The sequence below is a fragment of the Chlamydotis macqueenii genome, chromosome 1 (assembly GCF_036417535.1).
Source record: "Chlamydotis macqueenii isolate bChlMac1 chromosome 1, bChlMac1.mat, whole genome shotgun sequence".
Lineage (NCBI taxonomy): Eukaryota > Metazoa > Chordata > Aves > Otidiformes > Otididae > Chlamydotis > Chlamydotis macqueenii.
The window spans coordinates 60,570,665-60,594,903 of NC_141556.1; the positions used below are offsets into that span (position 1 = coordinate 60,570,665).

The 24,239-nt window shown below is 37.1% G+C and overlaps 1 protein-coding gene across 1 annotated transcript in view; it reads right to left on the minus strand.

Moving 5' to 3' along the window:
• Nucleotides 1-24,239, minus strand: part of POLR3B (RNA polymerase III subunit B) — a 77,680-nt gene that overhangs the window by 34,664 nt on the left and 18,777 nt on the right. The window contains exons 10-18 of the mRNA XM_086753992.1: nucleotides 19,928-20,050; nucleotides 18,289-18,405; nucleotides 17,658-17,792; nucleotides 11,587-11,748; nucleotides 8,093-8,293; nucleotides 6,848-7,010; nucleotides 4,742-4,895; nucleotides 2,647-2,721; nucleotides 1,945-2,043 (exon numbers count right to left, since the gene is read on the minus strand). Coding sequence (XP_086610118.1) covers nucleotides 1,945-2,043; nucleotides 2,647-2,721; nucleotides 4,742-4,895; nucleotides 6,848-7,010; nucleotides 8,093-8,293; nucleotides 11,587-11,748; nucleotides 17,658-17,792; nucleotides 18,289-18,405; nucleotides 19,928-20,050 — 1,229 coding nt within the window. The remainder of the gene's footprint in view (nucleotides 1-1,944; nucleotides 2,044-2,646; nucleotides 2,722-4,741; nucleotides 4,896-6,847; nucleotides 7,011-8,092; nucleotides 8,294-11,586; nucleotides 11,749-17,657; nucleotides 17,793-18,288; nucleotides 18,406-19,927; nucleotides 20,051-24,239) is intronic.

Sequence of the window (24,239 nt, forward strand, 5' to 3'; positions counted from 1 at the left end):
AGGTACTAGTGCATGCACCTACACAAACATTTTCAGATAGGGCATTTTTCCACTGAGGTCAAATCCTATTTCAACCAAAGAAGACGCAATATATGCAGATCCTAGTATCTTATGAAGTATTCCAGAGTGCTAATGAGAGACTTTCAAACTTTACACAGCAGTTCAATTTCTGCAAGTCAAAATGCCACTGCCAGAAATGGGCCCAAGAAAGGAAGGCAACCTCATGAGTTTGAAAATTAGAGTTACAAATGGGTAAGGAAGAAATTGAACACATTAAATAGAACCAACTCCTCCAAAGAAAAAACTCCTAATTGGATTGGAAAGGTAAAGAGAGGATACTGCAGCTAAAAGAGGCCTACATGACAAAAGCAGGAATGTTAATGGGATACTTCACAATAGTGGATTGTATCAGTTGTGTTACCAGAACAAGTTGTACCAACATGGTCACACCATTTAAAATGCAAGATGATCAGCTAGGGGAAGGGGGCACACAAATCAACTATTCAGGCTATAAGGGAATATAATTAATAAACACAAGGAGCAACGTGCTCATACAGTGCAAGCTCAGATACTTGTGGCACTATTAGCTACAAGCATTGAAGCTAAACTCAAAACAAGTTGATGGACAACACAAGAATCTCCCAAACTTTTTGGAAGTTATCGTGTAGTCATTTCCTCACACTAGTTCACTGGAAGTTCACCATCTCCTCCTATTTTTGACTAAACATCTCATATGATGTGCTCCCATTAATCTTCCTAGCTGAGTCAGGTGTCCTGTATCTTAAACTTTTCAGCTCTGGTGCTTTGTGGAAGTTATTTAATTTTGGCACAAATTACAGCAACTGTGTGTGCTCTTCTTTGCTCATGTATACAGAAGCCAGCCAACAGCATGCAAGTGATGAAGTTTTCAAAAGCCTGGGCAGGAGCAATACAATTTAATTAGCAGAGTTAATGCATTTCATCTGACAAAGGTTAAAGAGGTCTCATCCAGCTCCACTGAAATCAATGATGTATTTCTACTGGCTTCCATGAGTACTTAACCAGGACAGAACATTTAGAAAATGAATTTTCTGTATAAATCTCATGATCAAACATTTCATGGAGATAACTTCTAACATCTTATATGCAGCCTTCAGTTGACAGGATATTGTCAGAGAAGTATGAATAAAATAAAGTATGAATAAAATAAAAAAAGGTATGAAGATAGGATGACTTAAAAATTTTAAAGAATCCTTATTCTAATGTGTGCTTTTTATTCACAGTCACAAGACAGAGAAAAAACCACAAAGCATCAGGTCGTTCCTATATGTGGAAAAGAGAAAAAAATCTGGAAATCTTTCTAAATGAAAATCACATACTAGGAATGGGTTTAACATATGTGGTAAAGAATACACAGAATGATACAGACATTTTTATCAGGGTCTGTTATACACCTAGAAGTCAAAGGGAAGGTCTCCCTGAAATACTTCAGACATTCGGTGTAATCTGGCTGTCTAGGGTCCCTCCACAGCCGTAAGAAATTTTTCCAAAGGACAATCATGACATGCTAAGATCATCATTTAACATATGGAACCATTTGCCTTCTGGATTCCTATTCTATAAAATTACTTATGATGAGCAGCCCAATGATCAGAACAAAAAATAGATGCATCCAGAGAAACAAAGGATATACCTTTAAGCATTTCATATTTTTGAGAGTTAGAAGCAGGAACGCATCTCCCAAAACCCAAAAGTGAAATCACTTTTTGTAACTACCCTATGGATAATTTAGGATGTGTGTAAACAGATTTCTTTCTTTAGCGTTCTTCTGGAGTTGCTTCACCCACTAGCAAGGGAGCAGTGTGTATTTGTGAAAACAATAACATTATTAATATGCTCGTATTTTGGAGAGTCACCCTACGATATTTTTTCCTGTGCCAGTGTTTAGTCTGAAGGCATACTTACTTATTAATTGTATGTTCATATAATGCAATGTTACAGTCATTTTCTTCGTTCACATCCAAATATTCAACAAGGCCTTCATGCAAGAAGTCTTCAAAATTTCTACAGTCAAATTAAAAAATTACACTAGAAGCATTGTCTTTTCTTATATTTCTGCAAAAATAAGACTACATAATACGTATACTGAAGGAATGCAACGTGTAGAAGTTAAACTAGAGGAATACTTTAACATTCAAAGTTTTGTGCATTTTACGTATTTAAAATAAACATTTTTTTTTACCTGTTTAAAGAAATCCCTTTGCCCATTCACTGCTCCTCACCGTCTGACTGACCAATGTTACTTATTTCAACAATTAAATAAAATCTTCCTGTATATACTCATCATCACTATAAACGTAGGCAAGTGTAAACGCAATCTAGTAAGTTTTTGTGATGGTTTTCAAAATTTACTTAAAGCTAAATTTAAACCCTTTTGTGTAAGTGTGGTTTTTTAAACACCTAAACTAAGAATTTGCAAGTAGTTTCAAAACTAATACTGAACGTGCCCAGTTTAGGGCATACACTGATTATTAATTTAGATAGGAGAGCAGGCTTTTACTCTACATAGCTAATCCCAGGACTGTGAAATACTGACTAACTGAAGTATTTCCACACAGTATTTACAGATAGATGTGACGATGCATACGGTCCACTTGAATTGTGTACCTGTATCCCTGAGCCAGTTCTTCCATATGCTTGTTTGTAACGGCAGGTTTTTGCTTCTTGACAATTATGTAGGGTCTACAATTAAGGAAAGAAAACAAAACCAAAACATGGTTATCATAGCAAATACTTAGGCAAGTAGCTTAATTCATACTTACAGTAGGAACTCTGCCTACGCACAACCTATTTTATAAACTACTTTTAAATTTTATCCACCTTTAACTGATATAGTGACATAAATACAATCTGTAACTATTCAGACCTTGGTTTGATACACAGACATCCTGAACTGACATACTGTCTACGAAGTACCCAAAAAGTATACAAGAAAAGTTAAGGTTTCCATTTGCAGGAGGAAATCTTCCTCCTCCTTAATCTTTAAACTAACATTCTTTAGGTTTTACCTACATATTTTGTTGATGGCTTTACAAGATTTAAGATTTCCCAATCTAAAAAGCTAAGAATATCATTAAGTTCTATGGATATTGCAGGGACTTCATACAACGCTGAGTGAACACTTTGTGCTCAAGCGTCCACGTACAAGAATGTATTTTGCTGTTACTTATACGATGTAAACCATAGGCATTTACCATGGGTGACCTCAGATGAATCCATAAATTTCAACAGCACATGGATCTCTGAAGGCTTCCTTACCACAAGGAAACATTGACACAAAGGATGGCATGCAAGAATGAAAAATCAAGGGCTGTTGCTATTTGGACAAGTTGCTCTTATAAAGAGCAGCAAATAGCTACATGATACTTGTGGAGTCCACTCTGAAGTCTAAATAAGTGTTTGAAGACTAATGAGCACTTTTAAATGGTTAATGGGGGTATCTGAACAATTGCAGGGTGGACGGGTGCCACAAAGCAAACTTGGTAAACTCCTGGAAATCCAGATGGTTTCAACTGTCTTTATTTTACAAATTGGAAGTTTTGCTGCATCTCCAAATGCACAGAATGGCTGGTATTAGCCCTGACTGGAAAAGTTATTTCTCTGACACTGCATATGCCCCTGCTCTGCATCTCTCGACCAGGTATGATGAACTGATGATTTGTACATATACTATTTTAGAGCCTCTCGTGTGCCTCAAACTGCATTCAACATGTTCTGAGTTTCAATTAATGAATAAGGTGGAATACCAACTGTAGCTGTGACTGCTACTTCTTTACAGTATGCACAAAATACATACACAGCTAGTCAATGCCAAAATGTGCATTTATTTATTAACTCATGCTGCCTCTCCCAGTCTCTGCTTTGTTCATCTTTTATGCCTTGTTCTTTAGGGTAATTACTTGGGGCTGGAGAGGTTTTACCTGTAAATAACCTAGCACAGTTCTGCCAAAATCTGACTGGAGTCTCTAGCCTCTACTATAAAACAACCAGATTTTCTGTCTCAAAATACTGTTACTTCACACTCTTTCTCATTTTAGCCACTCAGTTCCTGTTTGCTTTCCTCTGTGACATGACTGCTATTCAGGCACTCTTTCTGTCTAACAACGAGTAGAAGCATGTCAAGGCGGAGACCTTCCTTATAGGTTTACTGAATTTACTGAATCTACTTAAGGGTAAGTAACAAAATAAACCAGAACTGTGAGACATACTTCTTGGTATTTTAGCAAATAGATATAAATGCCTGAACAAGTTTTGCATAAGAAGTAAAGGCCCTTGAAGAAAAAGAGTAGCTTCTCATTCTAAAATGTGATGCCACACTCACAGGATATCAGGTGAGTAGCTGCTTGTTACTCGTTTCACAGGAAGCAAAAAAACCCCTTCAAGGGCACTGAAGTTGCCAATCAGGTTGATTTTAACCCTTCCTCCCTTTTTTTTCTTAAAAAAGATAGAAGCAGCATTTTGGTTTTACTTTTGTTTAAAAATAAAATGAATTTATTTGTTTGGGTTTTTTTTTTTTAAGTTGCTTGACTATATAGTATGTTTCTCAGATCTGTCTGTTTTGAATGAGGGCTATTTAAGGACAAAAGGGATGCTCAAGTCCTACTGAATTTGCTTAAATCTTTACTTGTGAAAGTCTTACCCCAGTGTATTTACAGTGCATAAAACAGTGTTTCTAGTGAGGTAATTCTGAGGACATGTTTACCTGCACAATCTCCCTCCATCAGAGGAAATGTAGACACATCTGTCAGAAAGATTTGTAGAGATGGAAACAAATTCATTGATATAACCTGCTCGACGCATTATCCGAAACGTGTTGACTAATTTCTGATGATCACGTATGACACCAAGGATGTTACCTATTCATAAAGATCATAAATTCATGGTGCATTCTTTGCATATCCAAAACTCTACTTACAAATTCTGATCACGTCTAGCATGCATAGACATACCTCCTACTTCTTGGAAATAATAACAGTTGTCATAAAACGTCCCTTTTCTGGCATAAATAAGAAATGGCTACTTTTTTATCTCAGTAAACATTATAAAATGCATCATAAATTCACAGGTCATCTATCTGTTTGCCTCCAAATAGCTTCAGAAACCAAATGCTGTCCTTCATCCAGCTTTCTTCAAATATGTTTCTGCTCAGGTGCTCATTCACCAATTAGTGTTCAAGCCAACAACACTTCCAAAGCCTGGCAATTTCAGCTGTTTTTCAAGAACAGACCAAGGAACTGTTGTGCTGCCTTGTCAGAAATTTTAGAAAGATCTGATATTTTTAATATATGTGATCACTCACAACAGCACCAGAATTCCTCCTTCAGGAACTTAGCTCAACATGACATTGCTATCTTAGCAGGGCACTTTAGCACATACTTAAGTATTCTGATGCATGATGAACAAACAAGAGAGTAAAATTCATTTTTAAAGAGTCACCTGACCAAAGTCATCTTAATATATAAAATAAAAATAAGTATGGTATCATTTTAAACAAAACTTTAAGGAGGAGACAAAGCATAGCCTAGGGATAGTTTAGGGAGTTTCTAAGACAATACAAAGGTCTTTACACTTTAAGGGATTTATACTTAACAGATTTTTCTGCCCTCAGATCACAAGTTTAAATCAGAACCAAGTCAGCCATCCACAAGCCTTTTTATGGATGAAACCCACAAACTAGTAGCTTGAACAGTAGATTGTTTTGCCTCATTTAGTACTAGATCACCTACATCTGGGCACATGACTACCTTGTTCCATATCACTCTTACGAAGGAAGAGTCCAGTGTTTCTGCTCTGCACTCCCCTCTGGATCACAAAATGAGGCAGAAAAGAGTGCATGTGGTTTCACTGAAGCTTATCTTTAACATGCTGCTATAGAAAAGCAGAGCAAAGGAATGCAGTTTGGTCAAGTGTTGCTTTTTTATGTTACTGGGAAAAGGCAGGATTGAAGAACAACTGCTGTTTAATTCAGAGGTAAATGGAGAACTTATTCATGGTGACAGACATTAAATACTAGTCCCTGGAAGTGGATGTTGACAAAAGGCTATTTTTAAATCACAGCTGTATTTTTAAAAATGTCAGTGTTTTGAAATCTGATATCATAGTACTTGTTGATTTAGAAATGCTAAAAGATCAGTTGTAGAAGGAACATAAGTGTGCAGATGCAAAGCACACATGCCAAATAATCCCTTTAACAAAGAAGAGAGGCCAGTTTTCCAAGGTCTAATTTTTTCTAATCACAAAGCAAGTTTCCCTTTAAAAGGTAGTTTTAAAGAGAAAAGCATTGCTAAACTTTGCCAACAATTGATGTTTTCTTTGTTTTTAAAGGCACTTGCATAAATACATATAAAATACATAAATATTTCAGTGAAACTAAATACTTTCTGCGAATGAAGCTCTGAGTTCGTAAATTTAAGTTATTACAAACTTAGCAGCGTTATTCTCTTTTAAAAGTACTTCATTAGTGAATGCCTGAAAAAAACAAACAAACAAATCTGTAACAGTATTTACATATTTTTGTGCCTATTCATGCAAATGTGCTTAAAAAAAGTACTGAAATTCAAAAAGGCTTCAATTTCACAGCTACACTGAGTAGCATTCAGAGTTCTGAGGACACAGCTTCAGATAACTAAGTGCCATCATCTAGCCTGTCTACTCTGCCTAACCCTGCCAAAATATTTACAGATAAAATTATCTACATGTGGAAAACAGCATCTGCAGTTGACTGTGCTCCAAAAATTGTTGGAGGATTTCTGAAGCCTAACTCTCCATCAGCAACAAATCAGAGTCAGACTGCTGAAAAGTTACATACCATTAAGGAAAACAAGGAATACATTTGGATATGAAAGTTCTTCACCACAGAGTAAGTTGACATCTTCAACTCCAAGATTACTGGCTAATTTAATAATTGGGCCATCTTCCATATCCGTAGTAATGTGAGTCATGAGGGCAAGGTTTTTAACCAAACCACAAGCCTAAAATAAAAAAAAAAAGTACCTTTCATCCATTTTATTTCAAAGTATTAATACTATACATATATCTTTCTTACAAAATGGTACTTATGAGTTACAAAAAAAAGTCAAAGTATAAAGTGAAAGAAATGAAACAAATCAACTATACTGAAAATCAGGAAGGAAGAAAGGAAGAATTTTTTATATCACACTGAAATATTATATTTTAGTATTTACAAACTAATAAAAAAATACAGGCGATGAATCTGTAGTTCTTAAGTTATCCAACCATGCATAACTCTGTATTTCTCTCTCCAAAGGAAGAGCTACTTAGAAACATAATGGAAATACAAAATCAGTCTATTTATCAATTTTCCAGATATCCTGTACATTGTAACACAAACTTTAACATTTTTAAATTAAAAATATCCAAGTATCTTATATAGTGCAATTTTATTTCAGCTGCTTAATGAGGCTAGCTCATATTAATTACATATTTATGCCAGAAAATTCAGAGTTCCCCCGGTACTCTGGGGGGAAAAAAAAAGAAAAACAAAAAAAAAAAAGACTGTAAGCATCAACTGCTTGGTTAAAATAGCTGGATGATGTTTTTAAAGTAGAACATAGAAAGATGTTTTTCTTCCTCAAGCTAAAGGCTAAAGTTATTTCTGTAATATTAATATATATTTGTAGAAAAATTGCAGATTGACGCTACAATTTCAAAACAGAACATTTATTACAGAATAAAGGGATAAGAGTTTAGGACTCCTTTCTCTCTGCCCTGATCAAAAGAGGGCAAGTAGCTCTGCTGCAAAAATGGAAGGCTTCATGTCATTCTCATGCAGCCAAATGATTTCTGAACAGTTTCCAGACAGTCCACTCAGGTAGGAGAAAAAAGGCAATATAGTAAAGAGGACCAAGATGTAAATAAATAGATGGGATGTGAGAAGATACACAAGTTGTATTATTAGGCTGAGGACAATTTATCTCTCCAGAAACCTCCTCATCAGAATTTTTCCTCTGATGGAGGATCACCTACTTTGAAATAAACAATGTCTCCAGTCCTCAGGATATGAAACACTGAAAACAAAACAGAAATTCCTCACCTCTCCTTCAGGAGTGTCAGATGGGCAGAGCATCCCCCACTGAGATGGTTGTAGTGACCGAGGACCACTCACTTTCCTTGTCTTTTCAAACTGAGAAGAGATTCTAGTCATCATTCCCAGAGCAGATATATAAGACAAGCGGGACAATACTTGTGTCACACCTTGGCGGTCCATTTTGAATCTCTTCAGAGACCAATTTCCCTGTAGAATGAAATGAACATTCAAAAAGTTCTTGCAGTTTATCCCCATCTTGACATGTCTTTTTTTCAGTATCTAGATAGAATGACATCTCAGGAGCTTTGCACAGTAAATATTGCCCATTTATATAAAACAACTTTCTAATTACCTGTCTGCATATAAACTACTAGTTATAACATACTTGTACTAAGTATTAAAAAAAGTTAAAACAAAAGAACTGCTCTTTCAGATGAGAGGAAACTTTGGCTATTATGTATTCAATGACACAAAGTTTCTTCATCATCTGTCCCTCACGTGTAAACCAATACGCAAATTTAGCTACATTAAATCATTTTCTGTTCTCCCTTTATAGATTTTTTTTCAAGTATTTAAAACAAAAGGTATTTTGGGTGAAACCACTTATATAATAGATCCCACAAACTTTCAATTCTGCCTGTTCCATGACTTGTTATTTTGGTAGGAAACATAGGCATTTATACTGGACATCAAAGCCATCTGTACTTTCTTGAAGCCTTTTGTTTTTAGAATTCAGAGGAAGAAGACCGACTCATGTGTCTTCTCACAGAAGAGGAGTCGGGGGTGGTCAGGTCTATCCAACTTCTCTGATAGGATTACAACTATGAAATGCAAGATCCATACATATGTCAGAGGTTTCATGTTTCAGGACTATCACAGACAGTATCACTTGTGGTTTTAATTAAGAGAACAGAGGAGTTCAGAGATTGTTCTAGGACACAACTATGTTTTTATGCCAAGCAGATTTAATAATCTCTACTGTAAGATCTAGAAACGTGGTCCTGCATATTTTAACTTCATGACATCTACTCCATACACAGCTCTCAGCACCCAAGTCAGTGAATACAGTGAGTTTCTGTCCCAATTACCACTGTTTACTCCAGCCATCATGTTACTGGTCAGTCCAGAGGCAATGAAGATCTCAAAGGCAATGCTTTCCCAAGAATTGCCTTCTGCTGATTCCTGTAGCGTTTTTGATAAGCTTAGCTCACCAATGCTAACAAACAATTTGAAGCTTATTTCCTGTACTATACTGAAATCCTTTTAGAAGGTGATTTCCTTGGCTTCTTTATTTATACATTAACAGCACAATCCCATTTTGTGATGAACAGCAAGAAACCACCACCAATCCCAATGATTTTGCTATTTGCTTCCACTGGAGAGTTCAAATACTTTGCAGAACTTTCCTTTTTTCCTTATTACAGAAAGTTGGAAGACACAATGCCCAAAGGTAAGTCAGTCAAAAGAAACCTGTCCACTTGCTCACCCTTCTTAGGAAGGGTTCACTCACTGACCATTTAATTCTTTAAGGACTGGGAGTTATCAGAATATAAGTGGAAGAATACAATAAATTAGTAGTTTTTTCCTCACATTGGAAATGATTGCATCCGTAGTCTAAACTAGCATGTGGTTTCTTCTTCACTGCCCAGAAGACTGAAATCTCAAAGACCAGAGGAAAGGGGAGGTAAAAATGCTGCCTGAAGAAATAATATGAAAAATTCTTTGTGCTTTGGACATGACAGGGTGACTCCTTCAAAAAATTGTCCCAAAGCCCCCAAATTAGGCCAGGGTTGTTGTGAGATCATCCCAGTAGAGAACCTCCTACTGAAAACTCCTCTAAACTGAGAGTTGTTCCCTCAGCAGCATCGGATAATTCTGCAGACACTGGCAGGTCTATTAGGTCTATGGCATTACTGCCTGATCTACCCTCTCTTCTGGTGTTTTCCTGGGTAAAAAGAAGACATGTAGCAAATATCAGTGAACACCACTGTACAGTTGATGTAGTGGTGCTACAAATTCTTTTGCATGTAACTGGTGTAATTAGGTATCCGCTGAGTTATTTCATGCTCTTTGAGACTACCATTGAAGCATTCTGGTGAGATCGGAGATTGTCATTTCCAAGAATGATTTTTATGGTATTTGCTTAATCTCTTGAATAGTATGCACTGGGCATTGTTCCTGACAAATTATTTTCAATTCTTAAGAGCAGATGGTGTTTGACTGCTTATGTGGCAGTAAAAAGAAGTCCAAAGACAGTGGAAGAAGGAAGACTTTACAATATGTACTGAATAGTTTGCAGATTTATCTCTGTCAGTCCAAATGGAAAAACTGGCACTGGCTAGAAGAAAGCACTAGCATTTAGAGAAACAAATCTGCCAATTGTTTTGGTTACGTGCACTGTAGAGATTTAACTACATTTGGGACACTCATAAAATTAAATAGTGATAAGCTTTAACACTGGGGATTTGTAAGTAACAGACTGCTGGTGGTTTTGGATGCAATTTGTGGAGTAAATTTTGTTTACAAGAACTGAAGAAAAACCTCAGTTTCATGCTAGGCAGAAAAGACCTCTCAAGAGTTCCAAAAATTAAAAATTAAGTTGCACAATTTTACCAGCTACTAAACTACTTAGACTAATCTAATTTCTTAAAAAATCATGGATTTCAAAGTAATTTACAAGCTAGTAGCTAGATTTCAGGAACGATCTCACAAATTGCTCTTGCAGATGTGTAAAGTAAGAGACAAAGTTAGTAATTGTATTTTTGTTCTTGTGTGCTGGCACGAATGAAATTATCCATTCCAGCAGAAGGCAGACACAGGCTAAAATCTAAGCAAGATAAATAATAAATATTTGAAGGCTTAATTATGGCGGTGTTTTGCAATAATATAGCATGTAGCAGTTCTCCCTGTTAACTAGTTCGGTATCGTTAGCAGAGACGCACTAATTTCTGTGCTGCAAATTTGCTCATACTAGCAACTCCATATGAATAAAAAGGCATCACCCTTAAAGAGCTCAAAATGCAGCTTTTTTTTTTTTTCCCTTCCCACTCCCCCCAAGTTGTCTTCTGTTCATGATGTTTTCCTGCTGTTTTTCAACCACCTTTTGGACACATGATGTAACCTGAGCCTAGCTAAATCCAGATAATAAAAAATACCATGAACTACATAATCAAGTAGAACCTAGAAGACAGCAAGTTGGACAAACAGAAACATGATCGCTGTTTTGAATTTGCTTGTTTCTACAATTCCTTCACAAAAACTAAAACATCACTTTGAAGTAAATAGTGAAATAAAAAGTGGTTTCATGATTAATAACTCTTCAGTGAATTACAAAAGCCCTGCCCGTGACAGAGTTTTGCAATTTTAATCTATAAAGAATGTTAAATAGATTTGCTTTTATGACAAAAGATGGTAGTATCATCAGAACAAAATTTACATATTTTCATCATTCACTATGGTGGAAAAACTGTACACACTGGAATGAAAACAAAAATACTTACTGTGGAGATGGCATTGACCATGCCATTGGTGATTTGGTCTTGACGCATATGCTTCACTACATCAAACTGAGCTGCACGTTGCTTGGGGATTACCTGGTCAGCAATCTTTTTCAGTTCAGAGTTAAATTTTTTGAACAAATCTTCAAAAAGAAGTGAAAGAAGCTGGAAATACAAAACAATTGGATTAAGGGAAAAATGATACTTCTCCAGGTTTGGGAAATGGGGAGGGGAACAAGACATCTTTAATATTTCTACCTTTATACTTCTTGTCGGTTAAAAAATATCCTCTCTGTTTCTCAAATGATACTTTTCTCACAAGTTTTTTTGCCTTGTTAAAGTGCAATATTAGACAAATTATCTCATAATAGAAAGCAAATTAAGTAGAAGAATAATCTAAACCTTGCATTTATCCCTTCTTGGTTTGCTTTAACCCTGCATTCACAAAATCTTAGTATACCCATCCATCTCTATGCTATCCATTTGCTAACTGTTTTCCCTAATCTGCTATATTATAATCCAGTTGAGCTACTTTTTCCTTCCTAAAGTCACAAACTCTTTTAAAAGATTTAATACACTAAATGTATGACCCTGAATTGCACACAAGATTTGGAGGCAAGACGAGGTCCTGTTCTAACACTGGATGGAATAATTGCAGTAAAGCAATAACGGAAGAGTCCCTTTGAGATATTCTGTTATTAAAAGTAAAAAAGTCTGTTTAAAGGGCCCCTTCCCAGGAGCTACTTAAAATGGACAAGACAGACATCCAAGTGACTGTAAGGGGCCCTTAGGGGAAGCAACTCAGCAGTACAGAGACTGGAGGCAGCGCACAGTTTGCAAGACCAGACTGAAGTACAAATGGTGCACAGTTACCATTACTTCTGGACAAGCAGAACTAAAAGAGACTTTTTTTAGGGGCCCAGAAGCAACCTCTGCTCTTGACAGTAGGCAAGACATATCTCAGGTTGCACAGGCAACTTCCTCACTCAGATACACTTTTATCCTGCTACTTTCTGCCAATCGCCATCTATGGAAAACCGATTACGCCCACGGAGAGTCCACCTAGTTCAACATCTGTCATCCTTTTCTAGAAGTGCTACTATTTGGAAAGCACAATGCTCTTCCACATCTGTTTTGTTTTTTTTTTTTAAAAAAAAAAAAGCCACTTAACACAGCTGAATTGAAAAAAAACAAACCCAGCAATACAATCCTTCAAAAGTGCTCCAATTTAAGCCAACTATTTCCTGTAGATGTATACTAATTACTTTTAGTTCTTAAAATAGCCATAAAAGGAAAAGGCGTCCAAAGTTTTGATCTGACTTTTTTTGCTCTCCAGTCTGCTTTGCTTCTGCAGTTTGTTTAACCTCTCCTTGCAGACACTAATAGCTTCCCAAAACACTTAAATCTGCATTACGGGATACATCTTAAGTTTTCACAATGATTAGCTTTGCAAGCAAGCAATGTACATTCTAAAGCTTTGCAGTCCCTGCCCTGGAACTCTATTCTACAGCAGCTCCAATGTCAGAAGAGTTAAAAATGCAGCAGCTACCAATATCATAAATGTAGTTCCCAGTGTACAAGGCATTGGCAGGGCTGACCAAGCTAGGTATTCAGCCACCACAAGCTAAGACATTCTGAAGTCAGTTGCACAATGTCATTTCTGTACGTGCAGAATTAAACTGAATTTTAACTGTCTCCATCAGACATAGTCTCAACTTTTCCTCACCTTCTGGAAACAAGAAATCAAACCACAATGGGCCACGAGCCTTCATTCGCTTTCCTTTACCTACATGGCCAAGCTGGGCTGACCAAAGCATTTGGCAAATGACGCTGTTAAGCAGCTAACTAAATTACAAGCTACCCTTTTCACTGGCATCGCAAATGCTTTTAGGAATAAAAATGTAACAAATAACACCTGGAAACTCTAGACAGACACCTGATTTGCAATAAGAAACTCCCACTGGTCTTTATGGAGAACAAGACTGGATTATCTTTGAGAGTCTACTCTACAAGAGATAAGGAACACTTAGTGTTCAGTCACTAAATTGTAAAGTCAGTGATAACACACACTGTATGCTAACCCTTGACAAAAATGGAATCCTGTTCCCATTCTGGAGTTTTTGCTGAAAACTGTTTAAGTGGGGTTTTTTTTGACCTGACCCTGGCATGAGAGGAAGGTGTTGTAGACCCTCTTTCCCTTCCTGATGCTTGTAGTACCATTAACGTTTACAAGGTGATACCCTCTCACCACTGTCAAAAGAAATCCAGTCACCTGCAACTCACCTGAGATGTCACAGCTTATTTAAATCAAATTTCCACCAGAAATAAAAGCATCTTTTACGAAGCATCATATTAAGAAGGAGAACTCACTGGAGTCTACAAAAACTAGATTATGAGGGACTTATTTCAAATGTTGGGAAAAAGCAAAAGGAAGGAATGTGTACAGTTATAAGATGTCTGATAAGACATAAGTTATGTCTTGTTAAATAAGAACTAGACTCTTCAAAATCAGTCATGGTATACACTTGATCTCAACAGGTTTGAGTACAGTTTAAGTATTTAACAAAACATTTGACAGAACATTTTAAAAAATTAAATCAGAAAATGTTTTCATATTTGATTTCTTGATCACAAAATTGCCAAAATCTCCTAATGCCACATGCCATAGGGATTATAAAGCCATGTCATCCTTTCTTTTCTCTGAACTAATAAAGTAAGTTACATCCCAAGTACACAACTTGCTACTATTTGCCATTCTGAAAAGCATCATACTTTGCTAATTTCACTCACAGACTCTCGGTCTGTAAGAGCTCTGACTATCTGGCAAAGCAGAGTCTCACAATAACCACATTATTTAGGTCAAGAGCAACTGATTAAAGAAAAAGGATGGAATGCCAGTGATAATATTCAATGGATTTCATACTTAGTCCAGGGTCTTTCAGCCTGCTTCAGACAGGAGCACTAAAGAGCAAATTATATTTAAAAAAAATAAATACTGACAGCTCATCAATTGATTTTCATTGAAAATCCTAAGAAAAATTAATACAGAAGTTAAGCTGCTGAAATACAGTTTCGCCAATTAGCTTAATGTCAGAGAATTCTAATTAGGTGCCTTGAGATTGCTATTTAGCGTTTAAGCCTTTAGAGTGCCAAATTCTCCCTTTCACACAAACTGGTTGCAAAATTAAAGACATTAGGCAGCCTTAATTATATTATCAGAACAGCTGGGATTAGGCAATCTCTGAAGTCAAGACGGTATTCTTTTGTCACAGGGTAGAAATCCCTTGCTTTCCAGGGTGCCGGATTTTGGTGCTGTTCCATATCTCACCCATACAAAGCAAGCTGCATTAGAAACAAAAAAAAATATGAGGACAAAGAACGGAGTAATGCTTAGCAAATAATGAACACATTAAGGAAAGAGAAAAGGTAGGTGAAAAGATTAAGCCTGAAATCGGTAGGTTTTGCTAACACTTCAGCTGGCACCTGGCCTACCGAGCCTCTAGTGGCAGAAAGACTAAGAGAAAGCTCTGTAAACCAGCTTGGCTACTGGATACAACTCTGTTATCTAAAGCTAAAGCACATTTCGTACTCTCTTGTCCCATGGGGTGTGAAATTAGCAGCTATTGTTTTCACACATTTTTATAAACACAATGCCTTTTATGTCTTTACATTGTTTAGCTTGCTATGTTTTTCTCCTCACATGGGAATATTTTCTTTTTGTTTCTTTATTCAAATTTTAAGTCAACGGAATTTTTATTCCGGGAACACGCTGGCATTAAAAAACAAACAAACAAACAAAAAAAACCAAACCAAAAACCACCAGCCATTTTATCCACACAAACTTCAGCTAAACACAAACATTTAGAAAGTGGCAAAAAATCTCTACACTTTTTAGTCTGTAAGCCAATCAAATTAATATTACATTGATAACACAGCAGAGAGCAATTGAAGTGTTCAGCTTGAAACGAGCCTCTAAAATATCACAAGGGAGCCAAAACTACTCTTAATCTAAGTGCTATAACCCCCCCTGCATAGTTATCCTTGACGTAGAAAAAATATGCATTGGCTTTGTAATGATGATCCTCTACATTTAAAACCTCTTCCCAGTTAATGCAAAACGACTTTGGTTGTTAACATCCGTGTGAGCAGAGGCCTTTTTCTTACAGCTTGCAGAAAACTTTTCACCTGCTCTACTTTCTGCCTCTTAAAATATTATGAAAAAACAAACTGCTCCTTCAGTCCAGTTAAATAAGAACAATATGATGACAAAGCAACAACTAATTTTACTGATTAGTCATACTGAACTACAACAAAACCATTACAGCAGAAATCAAATAAATCCAATACAACTTATTTGCCCCATTATAATATTGCACTAATGTCCTCTTACTACTCCTTTTACTTTAAAAATATGTTCTGCTTCAGCACAAAAGTTTGATGAACAGTCAACATATTAATTTGAAGAAAGGATTTTTTTTTTTCCCCTAACAGGTTAAGAGGTTTTTTTTCCTTGTATTTTTGCTTAAAGCATGTTCAAGACTGTCATCTTAGTTTTTTCAGAAAACTATGAAGCAAAGTACATGTTTTCACTCTACAATAATGGCATGCTCTGTGCGTGTGTTCCCATCTGTGCAAGGAGGAGAGGGCAGGGTGGGAAAAGGAATACAAATAAGAGACAATATGCAAGCAAACATCTTAAAAAGTACAATAAGATGAAAATTCCCACTGGATATGAACAAAAAGGAATAGATATTGTTACTTGCGCTGCAACAGAAATCCCAGTATAAATTATGTGGGGAGCAGAGATGCACAGTTTCTCCAACCTGGTGCATTATCATAGAATCATAGAATGGTTAGGGTTGGAAGGGACCTTTATAGGTCATCTAGTCCAACCCCCCTGCACGGAGCAGGGACATCTCCAACCAGATAGGGATATGATTTAGCTGAGAAGTATTGGTGATGGTTGGACTGGATGATCTTTTAGGTCTTTTCCAATCTTGATCTTGATAATTCTGATAATTCTGATAGATCAGGCTGCTCAGCGCCCCGTCCAACCTGGCCTTGAACGTTTCCAGGGATGGGGCATCCAGCACCTCTCCGGGCAACCTGTTCCAGTATTCCACCATCCTCATTGTAAATTTTTTTTTCCTATTTGTATACTTGTCTGAATTTCTGATGCATGATCAATAACCAGAGACGATACTGACTGCCAAAACTCCAACTGAAGTTAATACAGAGCACAGCAAAGAACTCCAATCCTAATCTAAATTGGTTAATCAAATAATCACACATGGCAAGGAAGAATCCATGCCATGGTAAGCAAGCAGTTCCTTCACCTGATAGGCAAATTCCCATTGCATTAGGAGAATGTAGTTTGGCCAACAGCTGTGAACTGCCACCCCCTCTGCAAAAGAATGGTGCCAGTCAGAAACCTCAAACCATTCCCTCCTTCACAGCTCTTTGTTACTGCTTCTACTTCCAGTGCCAAAATTCTGCAAGCAGAGAAGTCCACACAATCCACTTTCATTAGTTGCTCAAGTTAACTTTAAACCACTTATTTTGTTAATTTGTGCTATTTCAGAGGCTAGCAAAGCAGTTGACAACAAATACGCAATCTTATGGGCTTCTACAATTTACAAGAGGCTTAAGTGGCTGTTCTGTGAGCTGCTACACAAGCTGGGTTCTCCACAGTGGGACAGCCTAGACCTGACATGCAGGCACCTACTTGGTTCCAGTTTATTCTCTTACCCAGTTGCTTAGAGGGGGACACTAAGACGGATCTTACTGCTGCTGTCTTGGCACTAACAGTGTTATAATGGAACTAGAACTGATGCGGTATTTATACTGCTCTGTCCTTTTATCTGGTATGAAGAGGCAATACAAAAGTGAGGATATAATTTATTAGTCTCAATAAGGGAAGTACACTTGTGAGTCAACACAGAAAAGCCAACAAAAATAAAATGAGAAGAAAAACATTTCAATTGAGAAGATGGGGATGCTCCTTATTCTGCATTTTCTAAAAATAGACAGTAACAAAACCCCAAAAGAGCACTTTGCTAGATATAAAAACTCACCTGCCCTGCCAGCTCCAAACGTTTATTTCCGTAGTAGTCTCTGTCATCTACTTTATTTTCTCCTTGAGCCAAAATTACTCTGCGCACCATTACTGCTGTGTATATGCATTTGGCACGAAAATTGAACTCCTTCACCTGTAAATAAAAAAAAAGAAAAAAAAAGAAAAACATACTGATGTTTCAGGATCAGTTCTTTAGTTCTTATTCAGACAAACACATCCATTTAAATCAATGGGTAATCTAGACTGTCTAAGTAGTAACAAAAGGGATTTGTGCACTTTACCTTCTAAAAAAATGCTAAGAGTAATATACATTAGTGCCATTGAAACAGATAGTAAATGAAAACAAATCAGAATAAATGTATAGGTCATGAGAATAAGGTCCTGACCCAACAGCTGATACTGCCTGGCTATGCAGAAAATATGCATAATATGACAAGTAGTTCAGTGGTACAGCATTTCATAAACATACAGATTACTTTTGACTCAATCCAAGTCTTCCCTTTTATTTTGAGGATGATTTACTTTATTTCAGCTACAAAGCAATAAAAGACATTTTTCCCTGGCAACAAAGCTCACCACATAAATAACCACACAAAATTACTCCAGTTTAAAAAAAAAAAATTACATACAAGAACATGGGTCAGAATAGTTGATGCTAGCAGCTCTCGTGCCTCTTCCATCTTTGTTTTCTTTGGGCCTCCCCACATCCTTTGTCTTCGTACTTTGTTTCCAATGTACTTCAGTGCCTGCCGAGGGAGGAATTAACGTGAGTTAGTATCAGAATTGTAACCTACACAAACATACAGACATACAGAGATGTATTTCTGTCAGTGCAATACCACTAAGTACAGATGATACAAATTCCAAGTAAAGTGCAAAATACCAAACACTTAAGAGATGTTAATAAAGAAAAAAATTCTCAAAGTTTGACACAGTTTATTATAATTAAATATACAACATGTTGTTTATCATGTGTTGACAACATTTGGAATGGGAAGTGGTGAAAGAGCATGATTACTACAATATTAAAAGAAAGGAGATGGCAGAAATACAGGACAAAGGATTATACAAATTCTAAAGAATCTAGTTTATTTCATTTGATTTTTCACCTCCATTTTTTTGTGTACTTGGTAAGTTTCATTCAGATGTTAAACCATAAGGTAGCACTCACTGTTTATTAGGCATAAACACCACTATATGGCATCCACATCTGTCTCCATTGTACCTTGCAATGATTAATGGATTCTTACTCTCTTACCAGTTGTCCAAGAAATGGAATCAGTCTGCAGAATTTAGGGTCTGGTAAGTCAAAGAAACTATCCAGGTCCACATAGGAAGTTCCTGCCTGGACATGAAGCCATGCCCCCTCTATGTCTAAGAATTACCCTGTCCCCAAAATGACAGACTATTCTTTCTATCTACTACCTTCTTCCCTAAATAGCTCACTTTCTTTTAATTTCATTCGACATTTCTTGCACAGAGTAATTTCTATATTTCTGTTTTTCTGCTTTCCTGGACGCTTCACATTTCTCTACGTTCTTCCAGTATCTCCATCTTACTCTTCTGACTCTGAATTAAGAAGGCTTCCATGCTACCTCTAACCCTGAAAAGCCCCAAAAGATGCAAACTAGAAAGATGTTCACTTTACAACACTCAATATCATCCATGGAAAGATTCAATAAAGTTTAAAATAAAATAGCAGAAATAAGACTAATCTTCAAAAGCTTCTTCTAGCAGATCAGTATGTACATGATGGAAACACTGCCAAGAAAATGGACTATGTTCTGGATAATTAAAAAAGTACAGACGAGTTGAAGAGAATTTTGGTGAGTGTTTAGCAGTCTTGCATTGTGGACTTTATACAAGATATTAGAATTGGAGGACAACATCTACTCATGATTAAATGGTCATGTCCACATTAATGGGGCTTCTGTGAAATGGGGCATGCAATTCCTTTTTTAAAAATGGGAACCATCCTCAACAAAAAACTCTAATCTTATTGACATCACTACTTGTCACATACATTAAAACATAACCCTGGGCATCTGAAAACAAAGCATTTCTTGACTTTGGGTTTTTTCAGTATAGGCAAAGAGAGCAAAGCCCCACTTTTGACAGGTTCTGTCCCCTTAAAAGCCCTCAGCTTAAAATAACCCCAATAAAACAAACCTCAAAACACAAAGTGTATGTCGACTGCTGACACAGCAAAGTGGTCAATACCCACTGTCTTTAGATTTTTATGGCCTCTGGCCATGTGAAAAGACACACCTGCATTTGTGTAAAAATCTGAGCTTTTTGGCATTCTTCCAGACTAGGAGCAAATGCAGCCATCACATGTTCCTCTGTGCCAATCATTTGTACGATCTCTTGGTCACTCTCAACACCCATGGCCTAGGAAAAGAAGAAAAGACAGAAATAGCACAGGCTTTATGTTAACTCACTGACATTTGCTTATGCTAATTTGGTATTGTTTGTCTGCATTACTACTAAGCAAGAGCTAGTTCTTCTCTAAGAAACTGTGCCATCTGGCACTGGCAGCACATATTCTAACTATGGAAGAATGCTAAATGGAAATCTTGATAAGCAGCAGGAACACACACACACAGAGTTTCGAGAGCGTCTTTTTCTTCACTGACAGGAGTTAAATTCTACGCCTTTTCTTAAGAAAAAATAAATACCAGGTAATAACAACCCTATGTGTGTTAACAATGAAAACCAAATCAGAATCTACAATAAAGAAAGACAAAATTTCTTAAAAGATTACACATGGTCTCTTACCACAAGCAATTTCGTGATATAGCACGTCCCCTTTGAGAAACGTTTACAATTTACCTCCTTTGCAGCTCTCTGCATTTAGGAGATGACTTCACTACACAATTCCACTTGAAAGCCATTCTATTATTTCACTGATCCTTGGGACACCTTGTTAGACTTTATACTGCGGAAAAAGCTTAATAAACTAAGAAAGCGCTTAACAGGTTTAGAAAAATCTCTCTATCAGTAAGTGTTTCAAGGTGGCAGCCAGCAGTGAAGGCTTTTGTGGATTCCAGATGGTGCTAAAGCTCCCCCCTTCACACATTTGCCTGGAGCTCTGCCATATCAAGAAAGGGAATAATCTCACTAAACCTCTTCTGGCTGAGTTATATGTTTCTCAGAACTTTGTGAGGAAGTTACGTTTGCATTCATATTATTCTTCAAACTGCCTGCCACAAAGACCGTTGTAAATAATGGCCTATGTAGACCCTAGTATTCTGGTTCTCGTTAAAAACTGGCAGTGCCCCAGAAAGTTACATTTTCCTCAAAAATGCACAAATACCTTCCCTTCTTATTGCCTTCATTGGGTATCATTTTTTGCTTAACACCTAGCTAACATTATCCCCTTGCAAAACTGTTGCTCTAACTGTGAAATACACAGCTTTTTTTTTTTCTTTTTCTTTCATTTCTTCTTTATTTTTCAAAAAAGTAGTTGGTTGAAGGTCCTTAAAACTCTCTCTTCACCTTGTGATTTATTTGAAATTAAAAGTAGTGCAAAAGTAGCACACATCCATAACAGTGATAGAACATTCCCATTTTAGTGGAAAGCAGAGATCACAATTCCACCATCTCGAACAGACTTGAGTGACAAATCAAGACACAGTTACTTCACCAGATAAGAGTGTTTCATCAGAGTTTTCTCCCACTAAGCAGCCACCTCTCTGATCTCAAGGCCCTTTTCAGAACCAGAATGTGCCCATGTGATATTACTGGAGTTCAGATCTCTGTTTTTCAAATATTATTATGCCTCCTCTTTTAAATAAGGTCACACAGTAGTCAAAAAAACCTCAGCAGAGAAGTTAACAAAATTCCTCATTATCTGAGAGCCAGACTCATAAGAAAGTCTAAAAAAGCATGAAAGCTTCACAACAGTCATTTTCCATGTGTCTAGGATTTAACAGCTGACCAGCAAACCTATTTATGAACCACAGCTGGACTTATACAATTATTGCACTTAGCATACAGAAGAACAAAATTTTATTAAGGGAATCCTGTGCCATTCTAGGGACATATACCAAGAATACATTTATCGAAAGTACACCAAATGCAAGCTGATAAGATTTCACCCTATTTCTGCTCATCAGGTTAATTTTAGGATGGCAACTAGATCATAAGAATGATGTAAAAAGTGAACAAAACAAGTGGGGGAAAAAAAAAAAAAAAAAATGTCAATCTGCAGTTTCACTATGCTCTTTAGTCCATTAAAAGCAGAAAGCCATAGTAAATTAAAGAGGGCTGGTAATTTCTTCTAACTTGATGAATCCTCTGATCAAAAGTCTAACAACAACAAGGTGAGAATAGGACATATCATTATGCCTGTGTAGATTTTCTAGTTGAAGTATATAGAAGCAAACTCACTAGAGAATTCTGAATCTGTATGTGAGAAAGCCTGGGATCTGCCACCAAACAATATATGTTGTATTGTCATATAAGTGCAAATTAGGGGAAATTAATTTATGAGTAATGACTGAAAACTTAGGCAAATGACTGAAAAAGATGTGCTGATACAACAGCCTAAAAGTAAACACATTTATTCTCCTCTATACTCTCAACAATCATGGGCAGAGCTACCCATATGCACCACTAACAGAGCAAGCAACAGGCCCATGCTGGTATCAGATAGATTTGTAATCTTAACATTTTTTCTTTTTCAGTATATTTGGTCCTGAAGTTGCAGTTCTAAAAAACAAAAACAAAAACAAAAAACAACCAAAAAAACCCAACAAAAAAAACCACTAAAGTACTCCAGAATTAGTCTTTAACATCACTAGGATACGAACAAAATATTCCTGAGTTGTTGCTTGTGTTACAGAAACACTGAGGACATGCGAAGTAGGAATGGGTTCTATGCTTAAAGTGCTCAAAATTCCAGGACAAAGCCAAGGGAAGGGGAACGAACATAAAAGCAAAGCAGGAGACAAGATGTAATGTTTATTTTCAATTGGAAGGCAATGTTACAAAGGCATAATTTTACGGGAGGGTGGAAGGGAATGAGACATTGCAAAGGAAGAATTTAACAGTAGCAGTAAAAGGATGAGGAGGAACGCGGTAGCAGGCTGTTGACGAGCATGACCGGAAGGCTATTAGCCAATGGACAACGCAGACCAGTCAAACAAACATTCAGAATATCCAGATCATCCTGAGTTCAAGTGGGAGAAAGTGGTCCAATGGGAGTCAACTGCTTCCTAAGACTGGGGAGGTTCCTGCTGCCCAAAATGTGTATGTGTGCATGTGCGTGTGCTTGCACACACATACACATACATACGAGAGTGTACATGAGAGAGTGCGAGCTCAGCTCTTCCTCCCTCAGCTCGTGTCTTAATGATGATGTCTAGGCGTTTCCATGGCACTTCCCTAGAATGTAGTTCTGCAGCCCATCAGGCTAAACTACAGAACAGAGACAGGCAGATGACTGGATTAAAAAGATGTCAGGGAAGTTCAAGGTTGACATCACAGATAGAATTGGTATGGAGCTTTCATAATTCAAAAGATACGAGCTATGAAACTGCAGCCATGGGAAATCGTAATTTTGTGGATCCAGTAAGACCACCATTCAGCTGTTCCTCTAAAGTTGCATCTTAACAGCTCCAAGAGTAACACAGATTTGTAAAAACAAAGCTCGACCTGTTGTTCAAATCTTTTGCCGCAGGTCACAGAGCAGCAACTTATAGCTCCCATATAAAATAAAGATACTTCACCTAGTGATTCAGGTTGTAAAATTCAACTTTTCAGTCCCCCTAGGTTACCTGTAATTCTCTTCCTTCCCCAACCAGTTTTGGTGCAGCATGCAACCTTCACTTACCTCAGCTCCCAGGACTCACTCAAATCTACTGAATCAAAATCACACACCCAATAGAAAAACAGCCCTTACCTTAAAACAGCTCTAACTCCCTGCAATGTAGAGAGCTCCCTGCAAAAGCAGCAGCACCATCTCACCTGTAACCCTGATGTTTTTCAGGAGAGAAACACTCTTAAGTATTACACAAATATTCCATACCTCCTCTAATGCACATTGCTACCTAAAACTGTCTGAGCTGCTCCAAGTAAAGCATGCATAGCTCATAGCCCAACATATTCAACTTACATGTGTTCAGCACAACTACTTGTTAAATCTCCAAGTATGCCAATCGCAAAGATCCTTACAGGTCTGGATGGCAGAAAAGCAAAACAGCAGAATAGGTCATTTGGGCTTGCAGTTTAGAAAAGGCTATGGATAAGAACGAAGTGCAAGGCAGATGCTCCCTTTAGGTTGACACTACACAGTCTTGTATCCCCACTTACCCAGATCAAGGGACCTTTAGATCCACACTACTATTCCCACCCCTCCCCACAACGCATGCACCTGGGTATCTTTCCTCTTCATGAAAGAAAAGAAAGGATAGCAAATATTCTATGTTCAGGTCTCACCCATGTAGCTAAGAAGTGTCCATGAATCACGCCTGAAACATGAAAGTGCTCTTAGATTCTAGTTAAAGGGAGCTTTTTATGAATTTTAGACCTCAGCTCTGTCAGCAGGTAGTATCTGTAATGCTCTCTACTTCACAGC